General features: G+C 50.9%; 1 protein-coding gene across 1 annotated transcript in view; it reads left to right on the top strand.

The window, feature by feature from the left end:
* The window catches only part of Atp2c2 (ATPase secretory pathway Ca2+ transporting 2), a 62065-nt gene that overhangs the window by 28338 nt on the left and 13424 nt on the right, over nucleotides 1-20303 (top strand). The window contains exons 7-15 of the mRNA XM_036188862.1: nucleotides 3151-3259; nucleotides 7281-7430; nucleotides 7502-7570; nucleotides 7971-8046; nucleotides 11628-11694; nucleotides 16021-16145; nucleotides 16284-16381; nucleotides 17978-18079; nucleotides 19098-19187. Coding sequence (XP_036044755.1) covers nucleotides 3151-3259; nucleotides 7281-7430; nucleotides 7502-7570; nucleotides 7971-8046; nucleotides 11628-11694; nucleotides 16021-16145; nucleotides 16284-16381; nucleotides 17978-18079; nucleotides 19098-19187 — 886 coding nt within the window. The remainder of the gene's footprint in view (nucleotides 1-3150; nucleotides 3260-7280; nucleotides 7431-7501; nucleotides 7571-7970; nucleotides 8047-11627; nucleotides 11695-16020; nucleotides 16146-16283; nucleotides 16382-17977; nucleotides 18080-19097; nucleotides 19188-20303) is intronic.

Genomic DNA, 20303 nt, shown 5'->3' on the forward strand with positions numbered 1-20303 from the left:
ATTACTGTTTTATTGTCGTGATGAGACACCACAGCCAAGGCAATGTGAAAGAGTTTATTTGGGGCACATAGTTTCAGAGGCTGAGTCCATCACCAGCATGGCGGGGAGCTTGGCAGCAGGCAGGCAGGCATGGCGCTGGAGCAGTAGCTGAGAGCTCCCATGTTGAGACAACAGCTATGAGGCAGAAAAAGAGAGCGAGCGCCAAGTGGGATGTCGTGGGCTTTTGGAAACCCCCAGTGACACTCCTTCTCCAGCAAGACAACACCTCCTAAGCCTTCCCAAACAGATCTATAAACTGGGACCAAACATTCAAACGTTTGAGACTATGGGGGCCATTCTCATCCAAACTACCACAAGGGTGCTCTCTGATTGGCTCAGCAGCTCTGGGCAGGTGACAACCTCTTGCCAGCCTACACGTTGCTCCTTTGCTGTTTACCATCCCCAGCTCCCATCAATGATGTTTAAAAAGGAAAATAGCCAGGCATGGTGGTGCATGCCTTTAATTCCAGCACTCGAGAGGCAGAGGCAGGTGGATCTCTGTGAGTTCGAGGCCAGCCTGGGCTACCAAGTGAGTTCCAGGAAAGGCGCAAAGCTACACAGAGAAACTGTCTCAAAAAAAAAAAAAAAAAGGGGGGGGGAAGAAAATAACAAAGCACCCATCTGTCCTTCACGGCATTTCAACCTAGTACAACCTGTAGCAAGAGAAACTTCTAGAAGTATCCTCTCACCCATCCTGTGCAGTGTGGAGTCACTAGCCATGGGTGCCTAACAAGAACTCCAAATGTGGCTGAGTGAGGAGATGGAGTCCTCATTCTCTGTCATTTTATTGAGTTTATTAAAGTGAGCATGTAGGCAAGATGGGACACCTGGACAGAAAGGACTCCATGTGCATAAGGCGCCAACTTCAAAAGTTTTTTTTACATTTGCTTATTTATGTGTGTTTGTATAAATTTAGCATACCATGGTATGTATAAGGTCAGAGGACAACTTTGGGGGTCAATTCTCTCCTGCCATGTGATTTCTAGGGGTCCAACGCAGGTGGTCAGGTTTGACTCTGCTGAGCCATCTCACAGCTCTGGGGCCAGCTTTTAAGGATACTGTGTAGAATTCACAAGCCACCTCTGGCCTGTGGAAAGGCACAGGAAAGACCTGCCCTTCCTCCACCCACCAACCCAGCTGAGGGCCCTAAATGTTTCAGAGTCCCCTCAGTACTTGTGCTGCTCAAAATGAGGACAAGAGTCCCCTTGTGGCCTGAGACACGTTGGAAGGCTCAGACACTTGGCTCAACTCTGGACCCTGAGTGAAGTTTGCAGGAACACCCGTGACATGAGTTGGAGCTGTAGGTAGGAAGAAAACCTCATAGGTCATGGGTCTGGCCAGTCAAGGTGCCAGCAGTTATGGGGAGTGTGACAGACAGACAGAGAGACACAGAAAGACAGGGTCAAAGACAGAGAAACAGACAGATACAAGACAGAGGAAGAGGGGCATATGGAGCGAGAGATATGAACCCATAGGCAGGATGAGCATTCTAGAAGATGCAGGGAACTGTGAATATATCCGGACTCAGTGGTTGGAGAACGAGGCTGTCACAAACCCAGACAGGTGACATCATCAGCTGAGCAGCAGGAGCATGAGCGATCTATGATGGCACCTGGCTGGACATAGAGCTTAAATACTAAAGTAATGACATGTGTGACCGATGTCCCCAGGGGCCACTCCAGAGACAATTTTCGTTTGAAAGCAAGGCTGAGGACACATCGAGGTGCATAGCAATGAGGTCGTCCCCGTGGGAGGAGTGGGGGGGGCTGCGGGTCTCCTGTGGGTCTCGGAGAGCTCAAGGTCCTTGGGTGAGTGGGGTAGTTAGCTGAGAGACAGGACAACCGGAAAGCAGCTGGTGCTCCCCAGGTGACCACTGCCCAAACCACACACATCAACCACAGCCACAGGGGTGTGCAGTGATGGGGAAGGACAAGAACAGCCTTGATACGTCATGGGAGGAAGAAATGGTGTGGAAGGAAGAGCCACGCAGCAGCAAGGGTGTGCCTGGTGCTCTTGGCCGCAAAGAATGGAAAAGTTAATTACATGGGACACGAGGAAATGACACTGTGCCACAGCAAGGGACCAGAGTGGGGCTTGATTGACATGGTGCCGTGGGCTTGCTTTTGCCTCCTTACTCTGCCATCTTCAGGTTGTTGGCATTGCACTCTGACTGGCTTCTCTTGTGGTGTCAAGGTGGCTGTCACAGGTCTAGACATCACAGATGCAAAACTGTCAAGGTCCCACTGACGAGACTGTGTGTGTACAGGGCAAGGAAACCTTTCTCATAAGTTCCAGCCAACGTCTCACGTGTCGTAAGCTGGAGCTCTGTGACACGTTCATGTCTAAGCCTGCCACAGGCAAGGATGGGACCACTCTGATGATTATACCCAGGCGTGACCCACTAGTAAATAAACATGTGGCTGTGGAGAAGGGTAAAGGCCTAAGCGAAATTGTATCCCCTGCCAGGATAAAGGGGGTGCCCACCCTAACTGCCAAGGTCTATAAAGACCCTAAGACCACAAAAGGGGTGTGTGTTCAAGACCTGGATGGAACCAGGAATAGCAGGTCAGGTGGCATATTTTTGTGGGATTGCCTCCAATGTCATGAGAAGCCACTGGAGCACATGAGGGGATGAGGGAGCTTGTCCTAGCTCTCCCTGGCTGCTGGCCGGAGGAGAGGGGCATTGCAGTTGGAACCTGTGCCCAGACAGCCACTGATTATCCCAGGGCAGGGTGGCTATGCATTGAGGAGGGCCAGGCTTCCTAGGCATTGAAGCTGCCCCCTGCCCTCCATAACATCCTTCCTTCCTGATTTCCAAGCCAGGGTGGTATGTTCTCTCAGCGTCAAAGTGTGTTTTCCCAGGTGCCATAAAGCAGCTGGCCTCCAGCAGCAGAGGCTTCTGGAGGCATAGCTCACTTCTCAGGTGAGTCCCAGGGTCTCTCGGTAGTCATGTGCCTTCCCGACGTATTTTGAGATACAAGAGTTTAAAAAAAAAATAGAGCTGTAAAGTCTCGAGAGTTTGCCTGCAATAGAAACCCCAAGTTGATCTCTAAATCCATTTGTCAAAGGGAATGAAATGGGGTTCACTACTCTACCTCCTCTCCCACACAGCCTGAGGAACGGCAAGCTCCAGCATATGCTCGCACGAGACCTGGTTCCAGGAGACATCGTCTCCCTGTCCATCGGAGACCGGATCCCTGCTGACATCCGACTCACTGAGGTGAGCTACATGTCACAGCTGGTCCTGATGAACAGGCAGGCAAAGACCCCTAAGGCACCATCCCCAATGGCTTACCTTCTAAGAACAGAGGTGCTCCTGGTTGTGTGGTTCCCATTTTCACAGTTTGTTGCCCACAGTCAACTGTGGCCCAAAAATATTAGTAATTTTCTTCACTCTTGAGAGAGACAGAGACAGAGAGAACATGTATTATAATCTGTTCTTATAGTTGGGCATCCTCTGGAGAGCTGGGAGCATGGCCCCATGGCCGAGGGGATGGCCAGCACAGGCCTAACACATCTTGGTGTATGGAGTTTTGTGCATGACAGTGTTGGGTGTTGTTTCTCAGGTACTGTCTACCTTGGTTTCTGAGACAGTCTCACACTGGTCCAGGGCTAGCGATGTAGCCTCGGCTGGCTGAACAGTTAACCCCGGGACCTGTCTCTGTCTCCCTGGCTCTGGGTTTACCACCACACCCTGCTGCCACAGTCACTCCTTCCTCCTCCTCATCTTCCTCCTCTCCCTCCTCCTCATCTTCTCTTTTTTCTTCTCCCTGCATGGATCTGGGACTCACATCATTACTTTACCAACTAAGCTATCTCCCAGCCTAGTTATGGGGTTTATAGAACAGATCACAATGGCAGAATCATCCAGGGCAGAACTGGGGGAGGCTATGGGCTGCTTCATAGCAAGAAGGGAAACTGAGACAGAGAACCATCAAGTGCAGCCGAGGCCTGGTTTGGTGACTCTGGTGGGGCTGGCCCCACCCACACCTTAAGGGTTCAGAGTTACCATCTAGCAGAACCATTCCTGGGGCTGTGCAACATGATGCTACATTCTGGAGAAAGGATTGGGTGACAGAGTCACCTGAGTGACAAATCCTCCCAAGAACAGGCGAGTACTGTTTGGACTCTTAGTAAGCAGGTGACTGGGGGGTTTACTCACGGAGTTCTGAGGATGCCGCACATCTGGTCAGGAACCGTGTCTGCCGCAAGTGTTCTTGGGAGGCAAAGAGGCAGAGCCACAAGAGGGGCTACACACAAGCCTGGTTTTGAACCCAGCACCTGAAATTCTGACTGTGTAACCTGGAGTTCTCTGCTTACCCTCTTCGTGCCTCAGTTCACTTATGTGTAACATGATAACAGCCTGGGGCAATCAGGAGGATTAAATAGTTTCATGGATACAGAACTGTGGGAACACTGACTGGCTCCTAAGAAGCTCAGCATGTGTGTGGGGCAAGGGAACCCTGGGCTTTAAGTCCTGGCCCTCTGTTTCACTACATAACTGGCGTTTGTCCAGACTGCACAGAGTTACCATACAGACAGGCAATCCATGACCTGTAACGGTCCACCTGCTGGTGGCTGATTTACATTTCTGCAGCCCTGAGTAGACCCCAGGCCCCTAGACGAGTTTAAGCATCTCCCTGACTGTTGCTACCACTGGCTCTTGAGGCCTCATATTCATTTCAGTAACACCTTGCACATATTGACAGTGCTAAGAGTGTCACACATCTCCCTGTCAGCAGCCTTGCACATATTGACAGTGCTAAGAGTGTCACACATCTCCCTGTCAGCAGCCTTGCACATATTGACAGTGCTAAGAGTGTCACACATCTCCCTGTTGGCATTTTGCAACTCCCTGGGACAATCAACAGCTTTGTTTGTTCACAACAAAAAAACCTTTATCAGCAATTAAGCTCCAAGACTCAGGAGTGGCCAGCCCTGACCACCGAGTTCCAGGAACAGGAGGCTCCCGAGCCTGAGGACATGACTCACAATAGCCTGTGCATGGCTGTGTGGGGTCACAAAGCCTTACCTTCTGTTCCCCTGAGTGGGAACAAAGGCAAAAGTTCTTGTCTGTTCCTCCCCTGCAGAGTCTAAAGTGAAGAGACAGTTGAATGGAGTTGTCAGAACTCCAAGTAAGCTTTGTCAAGGGATCCTAGCACTGGGGACAGGCATGCAGGGGAGTGGAGAGAACAGGAGAACACATGTGGCCTGGAGAGGCAGGGAGCCTCCATGGTCCCCCATCCTCCAGCACGGCCACCTTAGTCATGCTGGGGCTATGTGGGTTTTGTCCCCAGTTCTATCATGGACCCACTGGTGTCTCCCCACCCCTGCCTCCTCCCCACGAGATTGTGCCCTCCTCCCCACAGCTACCTGCTCCTCTTCATTCAGACGCTATCCAGGGCCCCTGGGAAGAGACCGGTGTTTTTCTATGATCACACATTGCAAACTGCTTTCTAGGCCACTCGAACCACATGCACAGCGGTGGCCCACCAGACTCGACCCCCTAGTCATGTTACAGCTATCCTGGCTTTGCATGAAGACACATTTATCAGAGTGTTTTCCCAGCGCTAACACATGTGGCTGTGTTTATACTTAAGGAGCCTGTTGGCACTGTGGGAGTTCCTTGTTACCTCCTGGTGGCCTAGAGGGCTATACTGCCTCCTGAAGGTGGCACTCAGGGTAGCTTTGTACCTGGCTGTGAGGCTCCGATCTGCTGTCCTTACCCCCTCTTCTATGACAGACTTTCTATGTCCCTTCTGCCTATCAAGCGCCAGCAGCTGTTGGAACAAGCCCATGTCCGGGTACAGGCAAACCATGCTCCCTCCCAGCACTGGAGACCAGCAGCTTCCCAGTGATAGGAGGTGCCAGTCCGTGGCTCCTTCCAACACTTTGCTCCTTTCTGATCATTTGTCCTCCCCAAGGATCTCGGGGTGCTGTTGCCCCACTCTCTCTAGAGTATCACCTCCCCATTCCAGAGAGCCTGTCACACCTGCCAAATTCCCTCTGCTAAACTGGGTGACTCAGCTACATGTTCTAAAGATGGGGATGTGGGTGTCCTGGGAGGGTCCATGCCCAAGGGCCTTTTCTGAGCCCTTCTTTCCATCCCAGGGCCCCTCCCTTGTACCCACTGCCCTTTAGCCCTGAGACAGGGACCCAGGGCCTCGTGCGTGCTCAGCCCGCATGTCCCACTGAGTTCTATCTCCTATCTTTGTTCCACTTTGATTTTGAGACAGATTTCACTAAGTTGTCCAGGCTAGCTTTGAACTTTACCTCTTACCTCAGCCTCCCAAGTTCTGAATGTCAGACTGGCACTGCCAGGCCCAGCTGGTCTAAGGTGTCTATGCACAGGGCACTGTGCTGGGTGCTGAGGATACTGCAGAGAACAGACCTGACCCCGAGTTTGGGTTTAGAGCTCAGAGCAACAGGCCTGAGCCGGTCCCTGCAGGTAGCTCTTCAGTGGGAGAGTATGCTGGAAAGTCCTGGTGATTAAAGAACCCAGCCCCACCTGTGGAGGGCAGGAAGGGCTCCCTGGAGACAACCACTTGGGGACTAACCTTGAGGTCAAGTGGACGGGAATTAACTGTTTGGGGCAAAAAAGGCCCAAGCTACAAGCTAGGCCGGACCTCCATACCAGAGACACTGCTATCTCCACACGGGGGCCCTGTCTGCTGCTGGGACTGTGTCTGTGTGTCCCTATGCCCCCCTCCATGGACTTGGCCCTCCCCATCCTGAGGTCTCAGCTCAGGTCTGTCCATCCTACCAGCCCCCTCCTAGGGGCTTTTCTCTCTGCCCTGTGTCTTTACCTGCTGAGCCATCTCACTGGCCCTGTCCCACCCTGTTAACACCTCACAGAGGGAATTGAATCACAGCACACAGACCTCCCTCCAGAGAGAGTGGAACCTTTGGGTGCCATGCCATATGGCTCACAGTGGTGGAAGGTGCTGGGTGAGAAGTGGGTCCAGGTGCTTGGAGACATAAAGACATGTTCCAGGGAGCAGTTGAGCCATGTTTTCTAGCAATTCTGATGTTGCAAATAGCATTAAACAAGGCGTAAGACTTGCATGTCTTCCTGGAGGGGCCCCAAGCTCTAAGCATTTTTGCTTCTGTGAATCTGAATCTTAGTTTCCAAGGCTCCTTCCCCGCTTGACGTCTTACAGGGCTTTTGGTATTGTTGCAAGCTTCAGATCCTCTGAAGGGCAAGAGAGGATCTCAGCGTTTCACCTCCCCCTCCCCCCCAGGTCACAGACCTCCTGGTGGATGAATCCAGTTTCACAGGAGAAGTGGAGCCATGCAGCAAAACAGACAGCCCGTTGGTGGGCGGCGGGGATCTCAGCACCCTGAGCAACGTGGTCTTCATGGGAACCCTGGTGCAGTGTGGGAAGGGGCAGGTAAGCAGAGCCCCGGGGTCCTGGCTGTTCAGCTCCAGGCCCTGTGTTACCTCCCTCTCTCTTCCACACAGGGAGTGGTGATCGGAACCGGGGAACAGTCTCAGTTCGGAGAAGTGTTCAAGATGATGCAGGCAGAAGAGGTGAGGGCCACAGGGCAATGGGTGGCTGAGGGTTTGTATCAGGGTTGCTCTAAGTCAGAGTCAGCCCTGCTCGCCTGGAGGCCACAGGAAATGGGAGCATGCTTTTTGTTTTTAATTGTAAAACTCAGCATGTGTGCTGGTGAGATAGCTCCATGGTAAGGGCGTTGGCTGCCTGATGACTTGAGTGTGATCCCAGGGACCCATACGTGGGAAGGAGAGAGAACAACTCTCAAAAGTTGTCCTCAGAACTCCATGCGTGCCCCCCTAAAAAAAAATAATAAAACTTACCATGTTTATCAAACATATGTGCATGTGTACCACACATAGTCATCACTCAGAACAGTCATAAGAACCCTGGGGTTCTAACATGCCTTTGTTCTCCCATGCCCCCCACCTGCAGACGCCTAAAACTCCACTGCAGAAGAGCATGGACAGGCTGGGCAAGCAGCTGACCATCTTTTCCTTTGGCATCATTGGTGAGTGATTTCCTGCTGGCTTCTGGAGAGTAAGGCTGGCCATGCTGGTGAAATTTCAGGGGCTCCATGTTGGGCACCATGCATGACTGGGAAAATTGGGATCCCTTCTTTAGGTTCTCAGTCTCATTAATAGAAGAATTTTAAAATGAACTTGGAAGGGATCTTGAGGACATTTTTATTAGAGTTTGAGAAAAAATACTAGGGCATCTTCCAGGGGAAGGAGGTGGGGAAAATCCATGCCTTTTTAGAGTCAGACCAAAATGCTCTGCCATGGAGGTCACCAGCAGCCATATGGAGAAAGAGGCAAGGTCAGGAGTGGCTTCAGAGAAAGAACGAGAAAGCCCAAAGCACCAGAGAAAATGTTTCAGCTTTGGCCAGTACCCAAAAGGAAGAGATAGGGAAGAATAAAAATGACTCAGAAATGGGGCCAACTTATCAGAGCTGCCTCGTGAGGCTCTGTGAAGAATTGCAGCAGGGGCATGTTTTCCAGGGAGGAAAAGTACGTTATGTCCTTAAGGGGGTAATTATTCCTCCCACCTCCTTAGAATGACTTAAGGTGAATCAGCCTCCCTAGGGGTGGTCTCTAACTGGTGATTGACAGACCCAGCTGGACTAACTCTTCAGGGAGGAGACAGTGGCCTGTAATGTTCTCAACTTTGGAGAAGATCAGAATGCCCATCCCTACCAAGAGCCAAAGTGGCCCATCCTCAATGGCCTTTCCAGACCCTATAATGATACTGTTAGTGGATATCTGTTAGACTCAGATAAGTGAAGGCACCTGCTGAGAGATCCAAGTTCATGTGTCCTGGAACAAAGAACTGGACCAGAGGCTTGTGGATGGTGAGAGAAATAGAACATCTTATTCAGAAAGAAAAGGTGTGGTGGAGAATGGAGTGGACGAGAGAGTGATAACAGGTCCCAGATGCAAGCCCGCATTCTTCCATAGGTCATTTACACAGAGCCTCTTTCGGGGAGATCTTACACATGCTCTGTGTTGTTAACCTGCAGCCCTGAGTGGGGGTAGGGGGTGGGGAGGTCCAGTCTTTCTAACTGGCCTAATAGCTCTGGGGATCTGCCTTTCTCTACCCCATAATGCTGGAATTAAAAGCATACACAGCCATACCCAACTTTTTATGTGGGGTGGGTGCCAGGGATTTGAACTCAGATCCTTATGCTTACAGAGCCTTGTCAAGGAGATGATAGGGACAAACAGACTTGTCCACAAGATGAAATTTCTTTTTAAAAAAATGGTGATGGAGGCCAGGTGTGGTGGCTCACACCTTTAATCCCAGTACTCAGAGGCAGAGGCAGGCAGATCTCTGTGGGTTTGAGGCTAGCCTGTTCTACATAGTGAGTTCCAAACCAGCCAAGGCTACACAGTGAGAACCTGACTCAATAAATAATGTTGGGCCTATGAGTTAGCTAGTTTGTGAAATGCTTGCCTTGAAAGCATGAGGACCTGAGTCCATTCCTAAAACTCTCGTTTAAGAAGTCAGGTGTGGGCCACTGAGTTGAGTCAGTGAGTTGGGCCATTGAGTTGGGCTACTGAGTTGAGTCAGTGAGTAAAGATTCTTGCCACCAAACACAATGATGACCCAAGCTCAGTTCCTGGAACCCACAAGGTAAAAAGAGAGAGCTGACTCCTGCAAGTTGTCCTCTGACTTCCACATGTAAGTCATGGCATGTGCACCCAAACATACATATACATGCACACACAAAGGTATTTGTAATTTAAGAACTTTTAAAGGAATATTCAAAATAAAATCTGGGTGTGGTGATGTGTGATTATAATCCCAGCACTGAGACAGATGGGTTCTTACAGTTCTCCGGCCAGCCAGCTGAGCCAAATCAGCAAGCCCTAAGTCCCCATGAGAGACCACATCTCAAAACCCAAGATAGACACACCCTGAAGACCTAGGCTGAGGCTGCCCTCTGGCCCCACATGAACACCTGTGCACATACACAGGCACACTCTTGGGCATCTGCACACACTCAAACATGCATGTGCACACAGATGTCCAAGGTGGAAGGAAGACTCACAGGTGACTGCCATGTCAAAGTAGAGCTTAACCCATGGCATGCCTATGTCAAGACAGGTGCTCACCGAGGGAGTCTCCTCTGAAGAGCCCTCTGCGGGCTTCTAGGGGTGTCGGCTGAGTTCCTGGGACTCCTGGAGGCCCTCAGGAGCTGCGGGGAAGCTGGCAGAGTCTCTCTAGGAGATGATGGTATCTACCAATTCCCTTGGTTAGATCCTCTTGGCATAGCCAACTTCAAGCTATCCATAGCAGATCACTGAAGGTGGCCATGGAACGGATGCCCATGGCCGCCCCTTGCCAGGCCTCACTAGCCAGCAGCAGCATCCTCTGGTTACAGGGACAGATGAAGTTCCTAGAGAGGGCTCTGGGCTCCCTGTCCAGCCCCTGTGTCTAACAGAGCTCCCTAATTCATTTCTTCATCTTGACTCATCTGGGTCCCAGCAAAGATTTAATAGAGGGCTGAGTTCTATGGCTGGTCATAGAACTCACATACACGTGCATGCACTCGCACACACCAGCATAGGCCATCCCCAGTTTCCTGTGCCCTGCAGAGCAAAGCTGGCATCCTTCAGCAAGTCTAAGCACTGTCAACAAGCCACCTGCCCCCTTCCTTCTCACTGTTATTTGTGTCAATTGCAAGGACAGGGAGGTGTGGCCATGCTCCCATTTTACAGGTATAGTCACTGAGGCTACAGCTGGCTGCTCTCAGTCCTTTTCTGCATTGCTGTAATATCTTGTGAACTTGCTCATGGGTCCCAGTGGTGGCTCAGGCTACTTCTGTCTCCATGCCTCCAGAACCCAGCAAAAGCCTGGTGTTTAGTAAACATTTGATGATGGATTGGCAAAGGAGGAAGTGGAAATTTAATCAGGACATAAGACGTATTTAAAAAGCAGTGGTCCATGGTTTGGGGTGTGGCTCTGTGGTAGAGAGCTTACTGGTGTGGGGTAGGTGGGAGTGTTCCATTCCCAGCACTGAAAAAAAAGAGAGAGAGAGACAGAGACAGAGAACAACAGAGTCTACCCTCCCTCACCGGAGTGGCATGGAATATAAATGGGAAATGTCCCAGTGTGAACTGGTGGTCAGAGTCTTCACCCTAAGCTTGGACTTAGGACTTGGACAGCAGGACTCTTTTCTGAAAGAATAAAACTGGATTTTTCCCCCAGTAGAATGAGTGGTTGCAGGTTCTCTTTATTTGGTTTTGTTCATTTGAAACAAAGTCCATGCTGACCTCCAACTCTTGCCATCCTCCTGCTTCAGCCTCCTGAGTGCTGGGATTATAAGTAGGGACCACCATGCCTACATATCCATGTTATTTCCTCTGAACTACCCTCCCCACTGCCCACCCCCCAATTCTGGAGATTGGACCTAGGGTTTCATTCATGCTAGGCCATCTTTCATCTCCAGCCCAGAAGCTTCACGCTCCTGAGGTCACTACTTACATCCAGCATTTGAGTTCCCAGAGGGCCCCTCAGGAAGTGGGCTAAAAGCATGGTGAGGCACTGGGGACCCAGGGACACAGGCTGATGTTGTCATGTCTCTTGCAGGTCTCCTGATGCTGGTTGGTTGGATGCAAGGCAAGCCCCTTCTCAGCATGTTCACTATCGGGGTCAGGTGTGTTGTCAAGGCTCCCAGGCCCCTTCCCCAGCAGAGCAGGTGGCAGGCTGCAGGGCAGGCAGGGAGGGGGAGGCACTTCTTGACCCCACCAAAGCAGGTCTCCAGTAGCATGTGGGAGAGGTATAGAGCATAGGGTCCCCTTCTCATCCCTCTTTGATGAGGGCTTGGATCTACCTAGCTGAGGGCCTAGGCCACACAGCAGCCTGCCTAGATAAGATTGTGCCTCCAACACAGGCAGAGTGTGACCTTGTGTTAATCAGTTTCTAGTTATTGTGACAAAATGCTCGAGGAAAGGAAGGAAGGGACCTCAAGGTTTCAGAGGGTTCTGCCCATGGTCACCTGCCCACACCCAGGTTAGTCAGTCCTCTCACACATGCCCAGAGACACACTTTACCAACCTCCTGGCGATTTCTCCATCCAATCAAGCTCACAGTCCAGACTGACTCTAACAGGGGCCGGGGCATAGGTTGGTGATAAAGCAAGTACCTGGGTTCCATCTCTGCACACAAAAAAAAGATCGGCAAAGCACTTCACCTTGGCTTGAGAACATCTGCAAGGACCCTGTTCTTGGATAAGGTCAGCCATACATCCAGGGTTAGGACCTGGATGAATCGATCAATCTCTGTCTCTAAGACAGGATCTCATGTAGCCCAGGCTGGGTTTAAACCTTACATAGCCAAGGGTGGCCTTCAGGTTCTGATCACCCTGCATATAGCTGGTTTAAGCCTTGTTGGGAATTGAACCCAGGGTTTTGGGTGCCCAGGAGTGGGAGTCTGGATCTCCTGATGCTGGGACAAGGAACAGGAACTGAACACATGACCCTAGCTGGTCCTAGCTCAGTCCCACAAGGTCACACGTGCTCCACCTTACAAATGGGGAAACTGAGATTCAGGCTCCACAATTGCCCTGGAGTAGAGGACAGATTCTAAACCACCCTCACAGTGCCTCTAGGCAGGATGGGACCATTCACTTGCTAAGGTTCTGTGCCCACCATGGGCAGCTGGCAGCCGTAGGCCCACAAATATTGACTGAGCATTGACGGGCTATCTGTTACGTCATCAAAGTACTGACTGAGACATAGGCCTGGGCCCTCGTGGGGTTTTCAGGCTGGTGGAGAAAGTGAATGTGAACAATTTAAGTGTGGGTGAACAGTGGGGTTACAGCTTAGCATCTGTGCCTGTGTTGATACCCAATGGGAAATGTTGGCTGTGAAGAGAGTGGGAAGGAGACAGAAAGGAGTGTGGGGCTGGGAAAGTGATTACTGGGATGTTTGCTATGTCATGTTGAAAGCAGAAAGTTGAAAAGGGCCAGTTAAGAGAACAGCAGGCAGGGAGGGAGCCCCAGGTAGGCATCAAGGCCCTGGGGTGGGATAGCCCATGGCAGATCAGTGCCACCAGGAGAACATCACTGACACCTGATGCTACCCTCTAACAAGCTCCTAGAAGTGCCAAGGTGCCTGATCCATGACACACTCTGTGACTGGGATTAGAACCTCCCCCAGCCAGGTCCCAGCACAAGCAGTACCAGAGGCACAGGTCTCAACACCCTAACAGTGCCCTGATGATGAAGCCATGGAGAGGTAGAGGAAGAGGGGACTCTGAGCCTTGAGGGGCTGCTGAAGACACCAGAGCCCCCAGGAGCCAAGATGCTGAAACGCCACCCTCCACAGAAGGGTCAGCCCAGCAGTGCAGAGCTCAGGGGCATGGGACTTCCCTGGAGTGGGCAAGGTGCTGGGTCCCATCCCCACCCCTAACCACAAAAAAAGTTACTATTCTATATTATCTCCCATCTTATAAACCACCAAAAGCTGCAGGAGCCCAGAAAGACATCATGTCTAAAGGATAAACAACAAAAAACCCCAGTGTCTACATTGATCCTTCCTTCTATGACTCTTGGCGCACCTGGACAAGAATCTGTTCTTTTCCCTGTAACATTGAATAGACAAAAACCTTCAAGCTTTTGTGGTAGACCAGTCCCTCCAGAACACTGAATTGGAAGGTAGAAATGGCAGAAAAGCCAAGGAGGAATCTTTCCAAAATAAATAGAGAACTGTTCTTCTAAAAACTTTTCCTCAGGTGGCTGGAGTGTTACTAAAGATGATTCAAAGAACTTGCTATTCCTGATCCCTCCTAATCTTTATTAGTTTGTGGATTAATTCTTCATGGCTATGATCATATCCAGGTGTGCACACTACGCCCATCCCTTGACATATGGGGGTGTCCCCCTCATAATCTACTGTAAATGTTTATTTAGCTGGTCTGGCCAGCCCAGGCCATAAAACCAAGGAAGCTGGTTTCACTGTCACCATAGAAACGGCCCCATGCCCCACCCCAAGCTCCTTGACCAAATTCAGTAATCTTGGTTTATATAACTTGTCTCTGAATGGCCCATTGTCTCCGGGTGAAAGGTCACTATTCATATTCTATCTCTCCTTTTTTTTTTTTTCCTTGTGTTTTTTTTTAAGACCAGGGTCTGTCAATGTCGTTCAGGCTGGTCTCACATTGGTGGTGATCCTCTTGTCTCTACCTCCCGAGCACTGGGACTGCAGGTGTGAACCATGCTTGTCCAGAGGGCAGCTTATACCAGTGTGATCAGAAACCCTATACTACAGCACACCTACCACTGATTATTTTTTAACATTTATTTATTTGGGGGTGGGGGTGCCCGTGTGGGCACAGTGACATGTGGAGGTCAGGGACAAATTGCAGGGGCCAGTTCTCTCCTTCCACCATGTGGTCCCCGGGGATGGAACTCAGGTCATCAGAGGTTGGCGGTAGGTGTCTTTACTACTTCATCAACCTCTCTTCCCTTCCTCAGTGGGACACCAAATCATGACAGCATTCCCCATTTAATGCAAAGAGGTCCCATGGGTGACGAGGGCCCTGTGAGCCCCCACCAATTTCTCTGACTTTTCACTAGCCTGAGCTGAGTGTTTGCTCTGCACCAGCAAGAGTCGGTACTCATGGATATTCACGGCCTCACATCTGTCCCTTCAGCGTGTGTCAAATGGACACCTCAGCCTGAGGAGCACAGAGGGCAAAAAGCTGCCCCTGCACCAATGCAGCCAGAAACGGCTTTCATTCTGAACTCTGTTATATTTAAATTCTTATTACCAGTGCTTTAAAATTAGGTCCTGGTAAGGCTGGGCACGTGGCTCATGGTTGAGCACTCACCTAGCATACATGCAGGCCTGGGTTCGAATCCAGCACCACAGAAACCAGGTGTGGCTGTGCTCCTACCTCATCCCAACACTTGTGAGGTGGAGGAAGTAAGATTGAGGTCATCTTTGGCTACACAGAGTGAGTTCAAGGCCAGCCTGAGCTACATGAGACCCTGTCTTGTAGATACAAATATAGTCACTGTATTAAAATGGTACCTGGCCTCCAGTTTCTTGGGAAGGGTAGCAATACTCCTGTCCCTGACCCCTGGGTGACAGCTTGCTTTGGGCAGGCCTGGTCTGGGGATTGGGGGAGAGTTGGGGGGGGGGGAAGGTCCCATGCTCAGCAGGGCTTGGACTGTCCCCTCTCTTCTCTCTTGCGTGGTTTCTCAGGTAACAGCACTTACCCTGTCACTCCTACACCCCAGGTAGTCCCTTTCTGGAGATTACTGTGGGCGGTTCCCTCTAATGAAAATACTTGAGAGTTTACTGTGGCCACTCCAGGGCCAAATGAGGAGGGGGGTGGGCTGGAGGGGGGGTGGCCAGCTTCCCCCAAGATCTCAGCTTGGGGCTCACAGCACTGGAGGGGGGGTGATGAAGTGGGTAGCCATCAGATCTACTCTATCGAGAAGGTGTGTGGGGGGGGGGGGGGTCGCGGTTTCTTTGGTATCCACAGGAAGAATAGCTAAACCATTAGACAACTGAAATTTAAGAGACCAGGAGAAGAATCTGCGTGCCAAAAGCTGCCACTCTTTCCTTTTTTTTTTTTTTTTTTTTTTTTTTAATTCTCTCATAGTACAGCCCATCCTCAGTTTCCCCTCCCTCTAGTTCCCTGACTCTGGAATTGCCATGTGCTCCCCCTGAAACTCTGCCTCTAATAAATGAGAATGCTGGGAGCGTAAAAGGACTTCACAGACATCAGTTCACACTGAGACAGTGACCGCCCGACTGGAGAGGTCCTGTCCCAAGTTGGGGAGGTAGTTTAGCAGCAAAGTGGTCAGGACAGAAATAGCGAAGGAGGCAAGTGCATTGTGGGATTGGAAATTGAATAGGATGTCCACTGAGGCAAAGACAAACTTCACTAGATGAAAGCATGGTCACCAATACTAGTTGAGAATTCCCATCACCCTTGGGTGTATTAAGTCTAGTTCGACTTTTTCACTCAGCCTGGCTGTGGCAGCCATCCCAGAGGGCCTGCCCATCGTAGTCATGGTGACACTGGTCCTGGGGGTGCTGCGGATGGCTAAGAAGCGGGTCATTGTGAAGAAGCTGCCCATCGTGGAGACTCTTGGTGAGGGCTCCCTCCCCGTAATGCAAACTGAGTCGGGGGGAGGTGTGGGGTTGGGATTGCTCCCACTCAAGAGTGTTACACGAACCTCAGGCTTGGCAGGGACAACTCATCTCTCTAACCCTGTTCCCATGGTACCAGGCTGCTGTAATGTCATCTGCTCTGACAAGACAGGCACACTGACAGCCAACGAAATGACAGCAACCCAGCTCGTCACATCCGATGGGTTCCATGCTGAGGTGAGCCTCGTGCTATCTCACAAGGCAGGAGACCAAGGTGTACCCTGCTGGCCCTTCTCCTGCCCAGAGAGAATATACAGAGTCTCCTATAACAGCAAGGAAGAAATAAATACCTTGGAGGTCTGTCTAAGAAAGTATGGTGACCAATTTAAGATGGCTTCCTTGATATTTTTTAATTATCAGATTTTATTTTTTTATATTTTTGCAGGATAGAACCAAAGGGTCTCCTCCATGCTAGACAGGCACTGTACTACTGAACCGTACTCCCAGTCCCTCATTAACATCCCACCCCACTTTTGTGGTTCTGGGGATTGCCTGGCATGCTGAATAAACGCTCTACCCCTGAGCTGTCTTCCCCAGCTCGCTCTTCACTTTCACCTGGAGACAAGGTCTTGCTCTGTATCCAGGCTGACTTTGAACTTGAGATCTGCCTGCCTTAGCCTCTCTGATAGCCAAGATTACAGGCTTGGGCCACTAGGCCCTGCTGCTTTGGGGCTTTTTGAAACGGGATCCCACTCTGTATAGTCTGGGTTAGGCTGGAACTCGCTATGTAGCCTAGGCTGTCCCGGAAATTGTGATGAGTCGCCTTGTCTCAGCTTCCCACATGCTGGGATCGCCAGGTGTGGGTCACCATGCCCAGCTCGTTAAAAAATTTAAAGGCTACCTAAGTACCTGTCGCCACCCATGACAAAATGACTGAGTGACTCATGTTTGTGCTCCTCTGACATGGCACAGGTGCTTGCTCCCTGAACCAGCAATTTCGTGTCTGGATATTTTTCCACAGAGCTCTCCAGAGCAAAGGATCAGCAAATGGGGGCCCATAGGCCATGGCCTTCTCTTGTCAATACTGTTTTTTACTCTCTAAAGGGTCTTTTGTTTATATATATATATATATATATATAACTAACAAGAGTTTTTATTAAGATAGGGGAAAAAAGAGACAGACGTGAACAGGCCTGTGGAAAACACACGTGGTCAAGGGAAAAGTTGTATTTTTTTTTTTTTTTTTTGAGACAGATTTTTTTTATGTGTATGCCACAGTGCCCTTGGAGGCCAGAAGAGGGCGTTGGAGTCCCCTGAAGCTGGCATTACAAGCAGTTTGGAGCCATCTAGTGGTGGTGCTGGGAACTGAACTTGGGTCCCTTACAAGACCAGTATGCACTCTTAACTATGGAGCCACCTCTCTGGCCCCTCAATACCATTTTCTTGGCACACTGTCATGCCCACCTGTAAACATTCCATGGCTGGTTGCTTTTCAGCCCCGGGCTACACTATCTTGATTGACAGGTTTATGAGCTGCAGAAGCCTGGATAGTTCCACTTGGCTTAGGTACGGCTCCTCCCAAGACGTCTCCGTTTGCACCTTAGCTTGCGTGGCCCTTGTGCAGCCACAACCTCCACCAGGAGCGCTTGTGATAGTTTGTCATAGTGCATGCACCTCAACTGTCAGAGAGAGGTCCTGAGCGGCAGACAGTCTGCAGGCTCATCCTCATGGGTGGGCTCATGGCTTTGGGGTGACCCTAGGAGAAGGAACGGGTGTCATCCAGGGTTTGGGGTTGGCTCTTGGTAATACCCTCCATCTGCCATGTCCCTCCAGGTCAGTGGAGTTGGGTACAGCGGCGAAGGGACTGTGTACCTCCTCCCATCCAAGGAAGTAATCAAGGGATTCAGCAATGTTTCGGTGGGGAAGCTGGTGGAGGTGAGTGTTGGGTCGCCATAGTGGGACAGTGTGCAACTTGCCTGGAATGAAAAAGGAGGTGATTGACTGCCCATAGCTTAGGCTGTCACAGCTGCAGACATCACCCCCAGCTAGATGGGAAGGAGGAGGGGAAAGGAAAGGCGAAGCCTGGCTGGGCTTGAGGGTGTGGATCGCCCACACTGTGAGAGGTGCGGTCCTCCACATATGTCATCTGCCCTCCATGCATGGCAAGCGGCCTTCAGGGAGTCAGGGCCTCCTCCCAAACAGCCCCTCCTCTGTGGTCTTCCCTCCCCTCAGCCCCCTCAGAAACGAACTCAGAGAAGCCCCTGGAGGGCAGAGCTCAACTCCAGTATGGCAGGGAAGCAGCAGCTGCCCACACTCCTCTGCCAGGTTTCTAGACTCTTCTCTAAGCTAGCTGTGTACTGCAGAACACTTCCATAAAGCCTGTGCCTTGAGTGATGCCTGCTTAGCCTCCTCTGCCACTCTCCAGCCCCAGAGCACAGTGTCACCCCAAGTGGAGACCCACGAGCGGTCACCACCACTCCACCACCCTACCTCAGACTCTAGTCCTCCTGCACCCAGGGCTCCCCTATGACAGCTTTGGGAACCAGGACTCCTCCTAAGCCATTTCCTAGCCTGGTGGTACAGGCCTGGCATGCCAGCTACTAAGGAGACTGAGACAGGAGGGTTGCAAGTTCAAGGCCAGCCTGGGCAACTTAGCAAGCCCTATCTCAAAACAAAAAACTAAAAACAAGTCTAGGGTGTGCAGTTCAATGATAGAAGGTTTACCTAGCATGTGAGAGGCCCTGAGTCCAGTGCCTGAAGATATAGGGGTTGGGGGGGGGACCCTTGTGTGTTTCTAAGACACCAATTTATTTGAAGGAAACTCTTGTTGCCTGGCCCAGCTCTAAGACCATGCCTACAGTGTCCAACCTTTTCATGGTGTGGGTGAGCTCAGGACCCAGGCACTAGATTTCGTACTGACTGCAGATATTCCAACCCCCACTCCCCTCTTTAGGCAGGCTGCGTCGCCAACAACGCTGTCATCAGGAAGAACACTGTAATGGGACAGCCCACAGAAGGGGCCTTGATGGTGCTGGCCATGAAGGTAAGAGGTCAGAAGAGGACATCGTGTCCTTCTCTGTGACTCTCCAGTCGTTCCCTTGAGACAGGGTCTCTTCACTGAACTTAAGCCAGGCTGGCAGCCAGCAGGCCATCCCCCTGTCACCCACCCCATCTTCCAGCAGCGCTGAGGGTTCAGGCACACTTAACCACTTGCTGACCTAGACGTTTGGGTTCCCAAAGGAGAAATGCTCCTGCCGGGAGACGCAGCAAACGTTCCACCAAACTGGAAGCTCAGACTCCCCCCTGGCCACTTTGGGTTTCTGATCCCCTGAAGCAGACAGGCCAAGAAAGGAAGCTCAGTGGTAGCAGGGTACTGATTGCCAAGGGGAACTTGGATTGCTTCTCCACAAGGGAGGTGGGAAAGAGTATGTCTGGGGTGCAGGGGGCCCTTCAGGACATCTCTTGGTGCCACTGTGTCCTGTGATTAAAGCCAGGCGGGCTGGCGCACAGACCCGTCAGGAATGAAGGAGTGGATCACTCGTGCTTGCTGAGGGAAGAAGAACAGAATTGGTAGTAGAAAAGAGTAGTTCTGTGAACCCACAAGAGTCCGTTAAAGGAGCTCAGGAAATATTAAGATATAAAATAGAGGGCTGGGGATTTAGCTCAGTGGTAGAGCACTTGCCTAGAAAGCGCAAGGCCCTGAGTTCAATCCTCAGCTCCAAAAAGAAGAAAAGATATAAAATGGGGATAATACAGTCATGGCTATAGAACGAGATAAACACTGCCGCTTCTCCAGCGGTCCCCCTCTGTTCCACCAAGGGGTGATGGGAACCAACAGCAAGCCACTCCACACTGCCTGATCCGGTCCTCGCTACCCCTCTCTCTCTCTCCTCTTAAATGGTCACACACGCAGACAAGACCACATTCATTTGATCAGACACCCCAAAAGTCATTGGTTGAATGGAATGAATTCCCACAACACTTCCCCCTTTTTTGTCTAAATAAGAAGGTTCTAAACCTAATACAAAGTTACATACAATAATAACAATTATTAAGTATTGTCTAGATGTGAAAAAAAGGTAATATCATAAACAAAAATGGAACTGCAACCAACAAGAACAACATCAAGCAAGAGACATGTGCTAAATGTCCAGGGCAA

Source organism: Onychomys torridus, chromosome 5 (assembly GCF_903995425.1).
Source record: "Onychomys torridus chromosome 5, mOncTor1.1, whole genome shotgun sequence".
NCBI lineage: Eukaryota > Metazoa > Chordata > Mammalia > Rodentia > Cricetidae > Onychomys > Onychomys torridus.